We start from the raw sequence: 16,091 nt of genomic DNA on the forward strand, positions 1-16,091 counted from the left end.
AGCAGAGAAAAGACGTTGTTTATAAGGTGAAATTGAAGCTAAAGTCTTTTTCCACTTAAAACACTTTCATGATGTAATACTGTCATCACAGTGTGAGATTTCAAAGTAGCACGCGGCTGATGCACATCAAGGTCACAGTCAAGGGTCACTCATTTCTGAAAAAGGATAAAAGAAATATGAAACGTGCCTACAAAGTTTGAAATCATTTTCAAGACATGGGACTTATTTTGAAAGGGGATTCTTTTGATATTATGTCCCTCATTGTTATTGGCTTAGAATTAAGGAGAAAGTTAGGGTTTGGGTGGTATTTTCTCCCAGTTTATGTGCAGGTGTAGCTTGGGAATGTGGTGTGGTGTAGAAGCAGTGGGGTGTGATATTAATGGAGTGTGGGAAGGGACTGACAGCAGTGATGACTGGCTAGGATTAGACACAGAGGAGAGAGTTGTGTTTTGCACTGCTTTGAACAGTATGTCAGTTATATATCATGGTGTCTCAGCTCAGTGTGGGAGCCCTAAGTTATATAGGTCTTATACATCTACCTCTTTTGTTAAGGAGGCAATGGGTAGCCTTGTGGTTAAAGCGTTTGCTTGTCTTGCCGAAGAATCAGGTTTGATTCCCCATATGGGTTCATGTTTGGTGCCCCTCTATGATATGATTGGAATATGGCTAAAAGTGGCATACATACTTACTCACTTTGGTGCAAACCAAGAGCATTTTGACGAACCAATGTTCACAGTCAGGGATCCTGGCACGTCAAAGGGAAGCAACTCTGAATAGCAAATTGCTATGCTTTAGTTCACTGAGCCACCCATAGCCCCTAAACATATGGAGATGGTTCTGTTGAATAATTTATCAATCAATGATTAAGTAATTTACATAAGGATAATTGGATTTGTGATCTCTGAAACTCATTTACTAGGGACATGTTGAATTGTTCCTGGGGGAGTCAGTAGGAGACGATGATATTCAAATAGTTAAAAGTGTTTTATCTTGGGAATTGTCAGACAAGCTAGTCAACAAACATGGTTAAAACATTTTTTATGTTGGCCTCTTCATCATCTGTCCTGATTTGAAAATGTCCATACAAGTAATGAATCTATAGTAACTTGATTTAAACTGTGTGATTTTAAATAAACCCTGAAAATAAATTTTGGGATATACTTGATATAAAATAAATAACTTAAAATAAAATTTCAATCCCTGAAACTACTATTGAGAAGAAGAAAGAAATTTGATTGCACAAAGCACCCACTTGGGACAGAGTACAATGGTTTCAATAATAAGTTGGCACACAAAATGACATACTGATATATTTTTAAAGCATTTAACATTATGACATTTGAAATGGGATGATATTAAAATACCAAATAGATGTACTATTGATCTAAAAGGAAAAAAATGTACCTGATTCTCAGAGTAGAGTTCTTATAACGTGTGTACATATGATCTAGAACAGGGGGTAAAATGTAGTAAATTCCATTGAAATCAGTTATTTTATTCCTATTATACAGCTTTTGGGAAAGATATGTCTAAATCTGTCATCAAGAGAAGCTGTCAGAGACAATTTATTTTTCTTAAAAATGTCCCCTCCAACAGTGCTGCTAGACTGTACGAGGACGAATATATTGGCCATTGAGACTATTGGTTCAATCAATAGACTTGAGCTTGGAGTAAGTAGACAAAGTTGTGGAAATAATTCAATTTGTCTGGGGTCCCTTGAGACTATAAGTGTGACATTTAGTAGATTTAATTAATCCTGTTGATCTTGCAGGTTTTTTGGCTGAAGGACGGGATACAGATCAACACTAAGGAAATGAATTTCATCATATCGAGCGAAGGCAGCCTGCTCATCAGCCAGGCTCGTCTTAAAGACACGGGCAACTATACGTGTGGTGCCACGAATCCTGCGAGTCGGCGCCTCAGTGAATCCGCCGTATTAACCGTCTATGGTAAGACACTCTGGAACCTGACTTTGGGACTCTTATGGAATTATCAAACACCAAGAATACAATTATATGTCCCCAACTGTCACATCTTGTCGTGTTTTGTCACTGCTAATCGACTTTGTCAGTATTTTTGTCTGTCCGACATTTTCATTTACAGATGACCAAGACTTTCAACACATACTGCAGTGCTAATTAACAAGGCTGCTTGAGCATGAGGCTCTTGTTGATCCTGTTATTCCTGTACCATCAACATCACTGTCTCAGAAGACATTGTTATCTTCATCATCCAGATAAAAGCAGATACTTTTAGTTAAAAGGCTTTGTTTGTAAATGTTTTAAAATGTTTTTTATGAAATTTGAAACTGCTTTAGACTTTTGTAAGTGACAATAGGTGTATATCACATCAGAATCACTCAACTATTTCAAGCAAACATTTTATACTTAAGGACATTATTTCCACATCTAAAACACATTTGTAAATTTTATCGCTTCTTGAACAAGAAAGCTATAAAGGAAAAGCTTTCACTGTTTGTATTATGTAAATCTATTAAGGAATATTTATTATTATTTATTATTTCTTTTCCTTGATAGTGAACTGCATTGTGGAAGATTTATTAGTACGGGTGAATAATGTCAACTTGCTGAGTGAAGTAAATGAAAACGATAAAATTGGAAAACGTTTACCAAATCTTGAAATCGTAACTAGAATAAATTCCCCAAGGATCATGTAGATATGGTCGGCCATACACACCGCTTTTCCTCACATCAACACCATTACCGGCAGGGCCACTGAATGATACGTTTAATCCACACTCTGCCACAGAAAGTGAAATTAGTGGGATGTTTTGCCTTTCATTGTTTATAAAACAGAAGAGATAAATTGCGTCATGTGACACCTCAGCTTGTCCGAGTGTGTTAATGTTCAAGGGCCAAAACTGATAAAAAAGGCAAAAAAACCCCGGTGATGTATTATAGCAATATAGAACCTAGCATTTATCATGAATTTGTTTATAAGGGAGACTTACCCAGAGATGGTTCAATGTTGATAGCACAACAGTGGCTACGGGTGGTGACCAAGCCTACCAAAGCTTAATCTAGCCTGTCAGTTTTTTTGTTTTTTCCTATGAAATATGTTATCATAATCTGCAGTGAAAGATGGATTCTATGTGAACATTCTTTGAAATGGGAGGAAAGTCTCCAGACCCAGGGGGTGTAAAGATTATCAAATGTTTTCCTTATTGAGGTTTAGGATGTGAAATGTGTGTAAACATGGCTGTTTGATACTGTAGTTTCTAGGAGCTTTGAGAGGTAGCAGTGCCCACTTTGGTGAAAGGAAAACACTGAGATAGGAACCTAGGTTCAACAGTCATCATGTTTATGCCACCCTCTTGTGACGGATGGAGTGCGAGGGGGAGTGGTTAGTGCAGTGAACTGTCACACTCAATGCCTTGGTTCTGTTCCACAAAGTGACGGCTAGTTTCGGCTTCCCCATTCAGAATTATATTAAAGACGTAATTTACTCTCAGACACATGTGATGTGTATGAATATATATATTGAATGAAGTAAAGATTTGGAGAACTGATTTATGGATCTTGGATACGCTTAGATAAGTCTTGGTAATGTCACAACGTTTCGTTTTTATGTTAATGTTTATGAGTAGCAAAATATGTGGTCCTAATGATATAAAAAACCTAATTGAGAATAAATCAATAAGGAAGAGTTTGAGTAGCCCATTAGGGATGTGTTTTCTTTTAGGGCACAGATATGGTTTGATTCCTCAAATGAGTTCAGCAGTGAGTAGCTGAAGGACTGATCATTTATAAATTCACTTATTTCCTCGCAGTGAATGGTGGTTGGTCAACATGGAGTTCATGGACGGATTGTTCAGCAAAGTGTGGCAAGGGCAAGCAACGGCGCACCCGCACCTGCACCAACCCCGCCCCCCTGAACGGCGGCAACATCTGTTCTGGGGAGGCTGTGCAGCAGAGTCCCTGCACTGCTATTTGCCCAGGTGAGAACACCATGTCCTCCATAGCTGCCTTGTGTAACTCTGTAGTAGGAAGCGTGTCCGTTTTAGCATAATTTCCATACACAGTTTGTACCCTGTTGAGGATAGCTTCAAGTTAAAGGGGTTAATTAAGGAAGGGCTTGATATGATGTAAACCTTAACACAACGATCTCCCTATAGTCTTCATTAACATGATTTTCACTGCCAGTGAACTAGTCACACATGACAATTGAGAAATGATTATGCCACTATATTCTAATATTATTGTTGTCATTAAAAAAAAAAATTCTTCAAACAAAGTGAGCTCAGTGTCATTAAGAAAGGTTCAGCTTATAAACACTGCCTAATGATGTAATTGTCTCCATGCTGTTGAGCCTTCAATAGATCATTTACATAATTATCATTTGTAGGATCAATAATAGGGTGTGTACCAATCATAATCCTTAGTTCAGGGCCATTATTTGTAAATAGCTGTAATCATTGATGATAGGTCAATTAGTTTCAACTCATTTCGCAATAAAAAAAATGCAACAAAACATGCACTTTAAAAAGAAATGCAAAACTATTAAAACTGTTGCCAGGCAACGTGATATAAATATAAAATTAACATATCAAAATACTTAATCTGATAATCCAGGGATTAGTCATGTGACTGTTTCTGCTTGAACCTTGCCTCAAGTAAGTTATCAATCAATCAATATGTCCTAAATCAGGTTATGTAGTACCTTTGCCCTAAGGTTAGAGAGTAGGTAATGAATTATGCAGTGTCCAAGATACATACTCGTAAACAGACCATTTCTCACTGGTGGTCCTCCACAGTGCATTCATAAAATCAATAAGAACGATATACTCAGTTTGATTACTGACTTAATAGAAGCAAAATATTAGAAAACCTACTCATAAATAATTTGTTTATGAATGTACAGAGTTAACATGACATCTACTAACCTATGATTTGCCTCCACCAGAAATGGACTCATTGTGTCCATCAATCATTAAGGGTGTTACTGTTGCCCCCTACTATGTTGCAGTGAGGAGAGTAGCATCACTGTAATGGCACCGTAGTGTCTTCGTCCCAAGCCTAACCTGTTTGTTTCCTGAGCTCCTAAGTATATTTTGACTTATGGGAAGATAAAAGTTTCAAAGATTCATGGTTATTTTGTATTTTCTTTTCTTGAGAAGATAACTTGCAAATCTATTTGAAAAAATTGAATTCAAGATAATGTGAGTCAGAAATTTAAACAAAATGGCACTTTGTGAAAATGTTTATACTAGATTTTTGCTTTTTATGTAATTATACACAAGAAGCCTTTTCTCTGGTGAATACTCGCAAATGTAATGGAAAATAAAACATTTTGATGAAAAGATTATTTGGTGAGTTTTAAAGAAATCTGTAGACTTCAAGTTTAAAAGAAACAGATGTTTAAACATTTTCACTGCCTTGTCCTTGATGAATTTCAAACTTTGAGTGCTGCAAGTTGAGAAGAGATAGTTGGAGAGACATTTAATTCTTTAACTCAAATGAAGATTTTTCAATTTACTTGCAAATTTTTCAAAATCAAATTACTGTGACTGTATTTTTAACTAAAGATTTGATATCATGAGAATTACTGACAGAATCCGTTGCATGTCGACGAACAATCACTTCATGTCCAGGGAATATGCAGACAAAAAAAATATGTCTGACACCTAACTGGCGCCATTCTGTAGCAGATCACAATCCTCAGGACTGAAACATTGCATCACAAGTGTCAAGAACAGGATAGCCACTTAGGAAAATTTTAGGTGAAAATGGAATCATTTGCCATGCTTGCAGGTTGTCCGACAAACTGACTACAGATCAAGTGTGAGGCTCCAGCCTTCTGACCAGCCATTTTGATCAGCTCCCAGAATGCACTGGGCTAGTCTTTGACAATGCTTCCTTATTGTACATTATATGTATTCAGATTACATTCAGCTCACCACTTTTCCTTCGAGGTCTTGAACAAAACTAGTTACTGAAAACAGGTAATTAGGGAACACTAGTGACATTAAATAGCATGGACATCTTTGTACTACTCTCCACGCAACTAATTATATCTTACTGTTTGCTTGAACGGATAAAAGTATGAGGAAAGGTCACTACCTGGTGTTTGTCTCGGAGCTTGCACACCCATTTGTGTTCTCCATCAATTAAAAGTAATTCACAAAAACCTTTTGAAACAAGATTAGGGAGGGTCTGAATGAATAAAGCATGAGAATTGTAATATTGAAGGTATTGTAACTGTCACAAATGATATATTTATGTGTTGCTGAAAAGGAATAATGTCATAACGTACATGTTTTGATGATCAAAATGGCTAAATAATTGCAGATTACGGAAATGTAGGCAATTATTTGAAATCTTAAAGTAAGTGATATGTATGTCGAGAATTTGAAAATGTTGTACAATAGATGGGTAATAAGGGAAGTTAGTGCATAAGTGCTAATTCTTTATTAGTAATATCATTATTCTCTCTTAAGAAACACATAAAATGTGTCCTCATGAACGTAACATTTTTCTGGTTATTTTTAAAACTAGGTCACATGATGTATGACTATTGCTGAGATGTATTATCTGCCTTACAACTGACTCCAGCTTACCTCATGAGACCTTGAAATGTACATTTATCATCATTTAGTTAAAAAAGATTTTGTCTGATTCATGAGTTCTGAAACGCTAATGTACTTTCTACTAATCACATGTAAAAGCATGACATTAATTTTGTTTTAGTTTAGCAGAGATGTGATGCAGTTTGTCAGTCTTAGGAAAATAATGGTCTGCTTGGAAATTTGCAAATTATTGGTTTAGGAGAATGATAGTAAATAATAGTTTTAATTTGAGATTGGTGAAAGGCTCACTAAATATATAACAATAATTAACAATCTGCTAAATAATTAACTTAACAGTGAACATGAGTTTTCTTCTTATATTGACGATTAATTATGTCACTCCTTCCTGTATCATCAATGGCTGATCACTCAGTACTTTCATGATGTAGACTGGCAATCAATGGAATGGATAGGGAGATGTTTATAAGACATATTTACACCTTTCTGGTGCAACTGAATAAAAGTTGACTTCCGATGGGGCACGAAAAAATATACGCATCATGGAATTTAGAGTGGCTTTTGGCGAGACTTCCATTAACCATCCTACTTCCTTCTTATTGTTCTGAATCTTCCCGGGAGGAAAAAGGCAATCTCCCTAAACTTTCATGGGCTGAAATTTCAAGGTTCATATAAAAAGATTACTTTGCAATTGGCCTGCTTTTGGTGTTGGTTAAAGAAAACGAGGGCCAAGTGGAATGTTGTGTCTTGAACATGGTGTAAGTTTGCCCCTCGTCTAGACAGGAGTTCATGATGGAGACACGACTAATATAGGTAATTGGCTGCTGATTAAATCAGAGCCATATAAACCAAATTTCCCACAATGAGAAGGATCCACTGATGGAAAGAGTTCTTCTTCAGACTTGTAGACCTCCACATTTGCCTTCAATTTCCTGAGCCTCTGCTTCTGGTGTGCCTGCCTTTACCCTCGCTATTCCTCATCTCACCACTCTTCCCCATCTTCCTTCCCTCCCCCTCCTCATTCTTCCTGCCTCACCACTCCACGCTTTCCTTGTCCTGAACTCCACATTTCCTTTTTCCTTGGGCATGTTTTTTACTCCCTCATTCTTCCTTGCACATTTGGCTGTCTGTCTCTCCAATTTTCTGTTATCATGTGCTCCCTCCTTGACTCTCTTCCACCCTACTTTCTTCTCTCCCTCCCTCCCTCCTTGACTCTCTTCCACCCAACTTTCTTCTCTCCCTCCTTCCCTCCCTCCTAATCCCACCCCTATCCACCTCACCTCTCCACTTTTGCCCAGTTTCAGTTCTGACGACTCTTCCTTTCTCCTTGTCCATTGCCACCCCTCTTCCTGAATACCCTTACTCTCCCAGCTTCCTTCTCCTTGTCCATTACCACCCCTCTTCCTGAATACCCTTACTCTCCTAGCTTCCTTCTCATTGTCTCCCCCTATCTGAAGATGCCACTCCCTGTTTGTCACTCCTGACCCACCCCTCCCTACTTTCCCCACCCATCCCCTCCACAGCAGCTCCAACCTCACCCTGTTCCTCATTTACTCCATCACCCCTCATTCCATCTTCTTTACCCCCTTAAACCCCCCAACCCCCCCAAACACACACCCTCCACTGAAGTAAGCTTTAACAGCTGATTACCAGCAAGTCACTGGAGCCAAAGAAGATTTATTTGGAAATGATCCCCCTTTTTAATAGATTCTCTGAGAAATTTATTCAATTTAGATTTTATCATAAGAACTTAAAATACTTACTTCATACCCTTCAATTTTGAGAAGCCTATCAGATTTGGTCTGAATAATGTTAATTTTTTTAATAAGATTTGCTGATATTTATGGTTATAAATACCTGGGACATTTTTCAGTGAGCTGAGTAGCTTATGTTTCTTCGAGATATTTAAGTTGAATAATATCAGCAGGCGAAATCGCATGTAAACTGACATGACCAAGATGAAATGGACATCGAGCTGACAGTAACATTCCATGTAGACATTTCAGTAAACAGTAAAATTATTTGATATTCTAATTTGGGTATGCAGATCAAAGACATGTGGTGAACTTTGTAACCTGCTAAAACTTTAATCCATCTAAATAAATAGCCCCTGACAAGCATGCATGTGTTTGTTTACCCTGTATGATGAAACAAGACAAAATAAACAGTTTGCATCTTGAAACACGGATGAAAGATAGAGGAGATTGGAGTTCAATTTAGATTAATTTTATGGAACTGTTTTTCACCATTCAGAGCAAATATATATCTATTTATATCTACTGTGGATTCTGATAGTTGGAATAAATTCTTATCAAAAGGTGATACATCTATCACAATTCAGTTCTTTGTTCTTGCACATGGACCTTTTGGTTTAAATTGTAATTAATGGGTAACATTTGTTAAGGTGAAGAATTTGAATGGTGACATAATCATTTTACGTAACAGTGTTACCGATTTCTCTCTTGGAGTGAAATTGACGAGATTGAGACAAGAATTATGTAATAGATGAACGATTCGGGGGATTAAGGTTCAATCAGCTTCATTTAATGAAATTACACTTGATAAATTAGCAAGGGTGTTAAGTTGAGTTAAATTTGAATGTAGAGCCTAAACCTAGCATCTGGGAAGGCATATGTCATGGCCTTATGCGATAACTTGAAATGTCAAATGAAATGAAGATCTGACTTTTTTACACTGAATTCAAATTAAACAAAGTCTTTGGGGAAATTTCAGGTGTGATGAGGGCATATTCATTTGTAATAAAATGTTAACATTATCGGTGAACTATTGATTTGTTGATAGTTTAACATCTTTGACAGCTTGTGGGGGATTTTTAAAAAATCAGGGGTCTGCCAAGATAACAAAGGATATCTTAAAAGTTCAGTTTTTGATTGTAATTCCTCCTTATTAACAAAAGTAGTAATAATTTTGCCTATGTTAATTGCTAATTATAAAGATATTCATTTAAAGAAACAAACAATTTGAGACATGTCACACAACATGATGTTTATGTTTATTGTGTTTTAGTCATTAATTTCATAAACAAACAAAATGAGGTCAGTTCAAATGTGTTAAAAAAATATACTTGATAAAAAATCTGATCATGAATTTGAAGTATGTCAATGTTGTACTATACAGACTCAGTACTCCTTCATAATCAGGCATCTGATTGCAATAATGTGTTGTACAATGTCTGTAGTGCCTGAAGTGTGAAGTTTCATCGTTTCATGCATACTCATCACTAGAAACTATTATCCTACACATATTAATATGTGTTGAAAAACCCCAAGATTACCTATTTGGTCAGTGTGGTACACACAGAAAAAATTAATCTCTGTTGATTATAAATTTCGATTTCAGAAAGGGTAGGTTTTTGTTGTGCAAGTTTGTTGGTACTTTCAGGCTAATGTAGATTTATTGTGGAATATTGTTCACAACTATACAATATGTTGCATGGAATACACTTGTGACCACACCAAAATGTTGCATGTTTTGTGATGTGAGTACCACAAAGACAAGCCTGGGTTCTTCACACTTCAGGTAACTATGGAAACAGTGCTTGTAGCCAATTTAAGTTTCAGAAAGCCTTATTTTGAGGGAGCACTGTGACTTTACCATGTATTTTCTTTCACTCTCATTTGTATATTGTTATATCTCATTTAGATGTCATCGTTTTGTTCCTTTGATATTTCACAGAGTTTTATAACATTTTTCATTGTTTTGCCCTTTAAAAGCACTGTTGTGAAGTTTTTCTGTTGATTTTGGTTTGGCACCTCAACATCTTCATCTCCGATCTGGTCTGTCCCTCCCGTCTGTAGCCACTGTCAGAGTCAACCCAACCACAGCGTCAATACGGGGGGATTCTAATTCATACCTGTTGCAAAAACATTCCTGACAAAATGGATAATTCATTTCCAGAAAACTCATTGAAAATTTTATTGGACTTTTATTGCAGACGAAATTGATTAAGATTAAACTTCAAATGTGCTTTTTATAGAGACAATTCTGCTCTATCAGTTTCAACTAACATTTCGCCTATTGGCAAATATTTTGGAAATTAACACGATAATTTCTGTCGCCTAGCGTATTAACTTCGGCTCCCGTGTATTTTCTAGTTGATGGCTTATGGGCGCCTTGGTCGTCCTGGTCTACTTGTAGTCCCGATTGTATTCATCATCGCCGAAGGTCATGTGACAATCCCAAACCGACCAATGGCGGAGATTATTGCAATGGAAATGACCTTGACACCACAAACTGCACAGGGGGAATGTGCAGAGGTACTCGTTATTTTGTTGTCTTTTCTTTCTTCCTCTCTTTGGCATGTTTCTGTTTTTCTGTATATGATAATTATTGCTTTGCCTTGTTTATAGTTATGAATTTCATACTTTGCTTTTAAATCACTCTTTGCATCTTGCCTTATTTAAAAAATCACAGTGCTCCCTTGAAGTAAAGACTCATCATTTAAGATGATTTGAATATTACTGAAAGGGCACATTTAATTATGCTTATTATGAAGTATAAAATGCTTGTAAGTATTATAGATATTCCATGATATGAGATGTCTTATATTGATTTGTCAATTCTTTATGCCTATTCTGCTGAATTTGCTTCCTGTGCTTCTGAGTGTAAACCAAGGGTGTATGTCTTATGTTGCATAATGTGACTATATAACCTGAAAGCCTTGCCTTGAATGAGTTTCTATTTGAGCGTATAATACTATGCCAACAAATATGCTATGCATCCATCTTTCCTTGATTTACAGGTTTCAAAAAAGTATGCAGTAAACCAGACTTACTTAAATCTGACTAAACAAACATGCAACAACAATTTAAGATAAAACAAATCGATGTTGGAAATTTCCTTAGTCTGGTGAACATTTTTAACAATGCATAAGATCAGTGTTGTAACACCTCATGGTATGAATAAACATTGTATACCAGGAAAGAGTCAGTAAGCTGAGATTCCTGTGTCATCACTGAGCAGAAATAACATCCAAACATCATTAACATCCAAACACCATTAGTTGTAAGAGCATATGTAACTCAAATACGTTCAACAACCATTATGGGCCGGGAATCCAATGCTCATGGACATCTTGTCCAAGTATAGATGATTTTAAGATGACTGTTTGTAAGAGATATCACACTGGTTGATGGATATGCTTTTATCAGTTAATGTTTGTCATTATCAAAATGTATTGAGTTTGTGAACCGCAATGTGAAATTTTGCATTTATCAACGTTTCTCAGCTGTCTTCAGTACTGTCTCTTCAGACATATCCATCTTGGGATATTTTCTGATCTTGAACATGTTGATAAACCGGGATTTCCTGATCCATTAAGGGCTTGGTGATTAAGGAACATTTTTCGTCTGATCAAAGTATCTTACCAACCTGTCATGAATATTTTTCACAGTGATAAATTGACTCATCAAGCTTGTTGTTCCATCATTGTATGACAAGAGCCATCTTATCGGGGATACCCACCTGGCATCAACTCTCAGTCTTTGACAGCTGAGTCTTCATGATAGAGGAAGTAGATTACAGATTATCTCCCTTGAAGGTTCAGTAATCGACTTGAAGAATTATAAGCAGCTTAGAGATTAGTTTTGAAAGGAGACTGGTGAATTATCAAAGCAGGAGTCATTTTGTCAGTTTGAATTATTTTTTATGGCTCTACAACCATCAAATATATATGTACCAGTCAAAAAAATCATGTACTAACAGTAGGGCGTTCCTGATGTGTCAGTATAAGGTTCAGATGGAGAGATGGGGGTGAGTGACATTTAATAATTTACGTTAATATTATTCCCCAAGTTCCCTCAGCTATCTTTATTCCTGTTTTAATGTAAGTTATCCTGTCTAAAGTTTAAGTTTTGGATGTCATGGATTTACAAATTAAAAAACTCCATCCACATGCTACATGTTGAACTGGCTATCCCAGCCCAGCAGCAGTAGAGGGGTCGAGAAGGCACTCCATCTCCCAGATGACAGATTTTCAGATTGGAAATTGCTGTTTTCATGGTGCTAGTTTCAAATATCTGCCACCTTGAACCCAACACAATTATTCCTCATTATATGGCAACGTACCACAAGGTGTATTTGTTTTTTTAAATTAAACTGTCATACTGGTTCATATTCAAAAGCAGTGATTTGTCAGGTGAAGAGGTTGTTAGGGGCAGCTTGATAAATACAACCACTTTTATCTCAAGGTGTTCAAAAGTTAAATTTTAGATGATACACGAATGTAATTCATACACAAATGTGTTAAAATAGATTGTGAATACAATATACTTTAATAACTGTTGTAAGTAGAACTTACTGACAGGACTTAATCTGCATAATTGCAAAACAATTTTAAGTGTTCTAGATGTTTCTGGTCAATATTAGTTTTCTTGTCAATATTAGTTTTATTAAGTAAGGATAATTCATTGATGCCAAACCTTTTGTTGATCTTTAGGAAGTCTTAGTCTTGAATTTCAAACCTCAAACCGATAGGTGTATTTTCAGTATTATGTTGAGGTCTCAGTGTGTTTAGACACCACAAGGTTGGAATGGTCTCTGGGCATTGTGAACTTGTGGCAGTAATTAATATTATCTGACCATTATTTTTAACAAGCTGAGTATGTCAACACACAAAGAAATTAAGAAATTCCTTCCATGGAAAGATAAAATTTCATACTGAAGCCTTTCAGTGGTCAAGATTGCCGATAGTGATATGGATAGCAGTACCACAGCTGTCCAGCTGAACAGCCCGGCCATGTACCAACATATCAGTTGCAGTTGGAAATATTTCCTCAGTATTTATTTGCAGAATTGTGGAACCCCAACTGGCTTATCTGATTATCAAGATATATATCCCTCTGCTTGAGTGGTCACTAAGTATGCAGGCAGCTGTCATTGTGAATTATCTCCCCCTTTGAGCTCTTCTGGAAACTGAGAGGAGGATGAAATTTTCTGTCATGAAATCCATACCCCCCATGTGTGTTGGGTTTAGTGCATACATATGAATCATACTCGGTGTGTAATGAATTCACATAGTTACATACAGCTCACAAGCCAGGCAAATCCATAGTTGACCACGTCTCTGACCCATGCAGTTTGTTTAAGATTCAGATTTCATTTTGACAAGTCAGAGGGTAAAGTGTGGGGTCTCTTGGTGTGGAAAGTAATTATTTGAACTCTATGTTAAAGCAGCTGTAGATTTGGTTTCGTTTTTTTAAATCTCTTTTTTTAAAACAGTTTTGTGTTTCATAAAAAAAATGTCTTTATAATTCTTTTGTTTTTAGCCAGCTTTTTGTTATTTTTTGTTCAGCAAGAGGAATTGAAACAATACACTTAATGTCAATGGCTACTTTGTTGCCAGAATAACTACCACCATAACAGTACATATATATTATTTCTGAATGCTTCGTAATGGCCATTCATGCAACACAAAATGGCAACATTAATTATGGATATTTATTTTCCTCCCAGGTAGAAGAAATCACAATATCATTAGTGCCCTTTGATCTTTGTCCACTCTGTGAATTGTCCTACCCCATACCTGACCATGTTTATCTGTTACTAGTTTTATGATCACAATGGCCATTATGGTGTGATATATGGACTACAGAGGTGTGCACCTGTGGCAGTTGTTATGATGGGACGTTGTTAAGATTACTGCTATCTACCCTGTCCAGGATAAGGTCCAGCCATTAAATCCTGGCACCTGGACACAACAATGTCCCAGTAACATGATCCGACACAAATGATATGCTCTCGTATTTACAAGAGTTGTGGTCTGAAAACATCATGGGATATTTGCATGTTTATGAACAAACGTTTAGTAATTTACATTCGATGAGAAAATATCTTCCTGAAAATTAGTATGCATTGATAAACTGAGTTGAAGTTAATCCGGCAAATGCATTTTCATGTAGTTAAAACCTATTTGACCCAAACCCTCAATTAAACTGCATGTTTTGGTGATTTGAATTGAGGGCTTTTGATATTAGAAGAGATACCACTACAGTCAAAAAACATATTTCCTGTTTTGTTTTTCAAAGTGGTCACATCTTGTGCCATGTGCCATCAAGATAATGGCACGATCAAATTGCCTTTTCATAGAGATTAGCAAGATTAGGGGATCAAAGGGCCCATCGAACTGGGGTAAATTTTTGCAATTAATGAAGGAAAAAAACCATTTCATTCTTCATAATTCTGTTTGATGCAGTTTTATAGTCCCAGGTAAAATATCTCCATTCATGTATGAAAGATGTTTTTGTGAACTGTTCAGCTACAGGAACTGAGCCAATGCTTTCAGCATATTTAACTTGAATCACACACCAGTTTTAATTGATGTTGAGAAGTGAGTTTTCGCCATCTCATTAGGTAAGGTTTGTCATTTTGATCAGAGATATTCATCTTGAATACAGGCAGTTCAGTCAAGCATGAATTTAAATTTTATTTGATGACACAGTTAGTAGTGGTCATAAAAAGCTTCATATGCCGCTCCGAATTTGGCATGCGTGTGTGCAAGTAATCGGCTACAATGCAGACACATAATCAGTGACAACGAGCACACAGTAACCTGTGCACAGTGAGAAGCGCCCCCTGTCTCTGTGTGTCTAAGACAGGGCTGCTACAGGGATATGCACTGACACCATCTCTATTCAATTTTCTTAATAAGAAATGGCAGTATGTCGCAGTTGAATGTCTGTGGGGGCAGCATGGTGTCTGTGTTAGTCACCCAGTCTCAGGGGACATTGCTATCAGGCTTTCCTACAAGATGGTGTCATTTTAGGACAATTTGTTTTCAACCAGCTTCGTCTTCTTGATCCGCTGTCTGACTTGAGGATGGGATTATTCTTGGAGCTGCAAGCGTTATCACATCTCTACATTCACAGAATTACGTGCTTCATCGATCATCCCCTCTTTGTCTTTTCATCTTTTTCCCCTCCACTGCTTTTCATTTTCCTTGCATAGAACTAGACTTCTCATGCACCTCCCTGGGCCCTTGTAGAAGCTAGACCATGTGGAGTAATTTTGGCTTAACCAAGAGAAATATTTCATGTAAGATTTGGCTTTTCAGAAAAAAGACAAATTGCCCCAAGAAAACCAGTGTCAAAGAAACCAGGGAAAGATATAGGTAAGCTATAGATTGAGAAGAGGCCAGACAGACCGCTGTGGTCAAGGCTGATTGTCCACTACTGTCCTATATGTGTGTAGCCCGACTGACCCTTCCCTGTAGCTCCTCCCTGTCCTAACTCACACTAACCATCCCCTACAGAACTAAACACTCCCTCACTAACCAACAAGCATCATCATGTGTTCATGTAGATACCCGTCACAGACACCAAATAGATGCGGAGACTGGCATTGAAGAAACCCATATCACCATCACACTCATATCATCCCATGGCAAATATTGCTATGTATCGGATTCTATGGGACTGTGAGACTATACTATCTTCGATTTACTCTTTTTGATATATGGTGATGATGGCCATGTCTTTAGCAAGACACCTGTGTTACAACCAGTAGCACCAACTTTGATAAAAAGAATCAT

At 36.9% G+C, this 16,091-nt stretch overlaps 1 protein-coding gene across 6 annotated transcripts in view; it reads left to right on the forward strand.

Annotated features, from left to right (window-relative positions):
- The window catches only part of LOC124151044 (netrin receptor UNC5C-like), a 420,080-nt gene that overhangs the window by 367,366 nt on the left and 36,623 nt on the right, over positions 1-16,091 (forward strand). For 2 of the 6 annotated variants that reach the window (XM_046523329.2, XM_046523331.2), the window contains exons 8-10: positions 1,772-1,949; positions 3,791-3,958; positions 10,660-10,821. In XM_046523329.2, the coding sequence (XP_046379285.1) occupies positions 1,772-1,949; positions 3,791-3,958; positions 10,660-10,821 (508 nt within the window). Of the gene's footprint in view, positions 1-1,771; positions 1,950-3,790; positions 3,959-10,659; positions 10,822-15,614; positions 15,672-16,091 lie in introns of all 6 variants that reach the window. The other 4 variants (XM_046523333.2, XM_046523334.2, XM_046523327.2 and 1 more) reach the window with 3 other exon arrangements.

This window comes from Haliotis rufescens, unplaced genomic scaffold (genome assembly GCF_023055435.1).
Source record: "Haliotis rufescens isolate VD_foot unplaced genomic scaffold, xgHalRufe1.0.p SCAF_20, whole genome shotgun sequence".
Taxonomy (NCBI): Eukaryota; Metazoa; Mollusca; class Gastropoda; order Lepetellida; family Haliotidae; genus Haliotis; species Haliotis rufescens.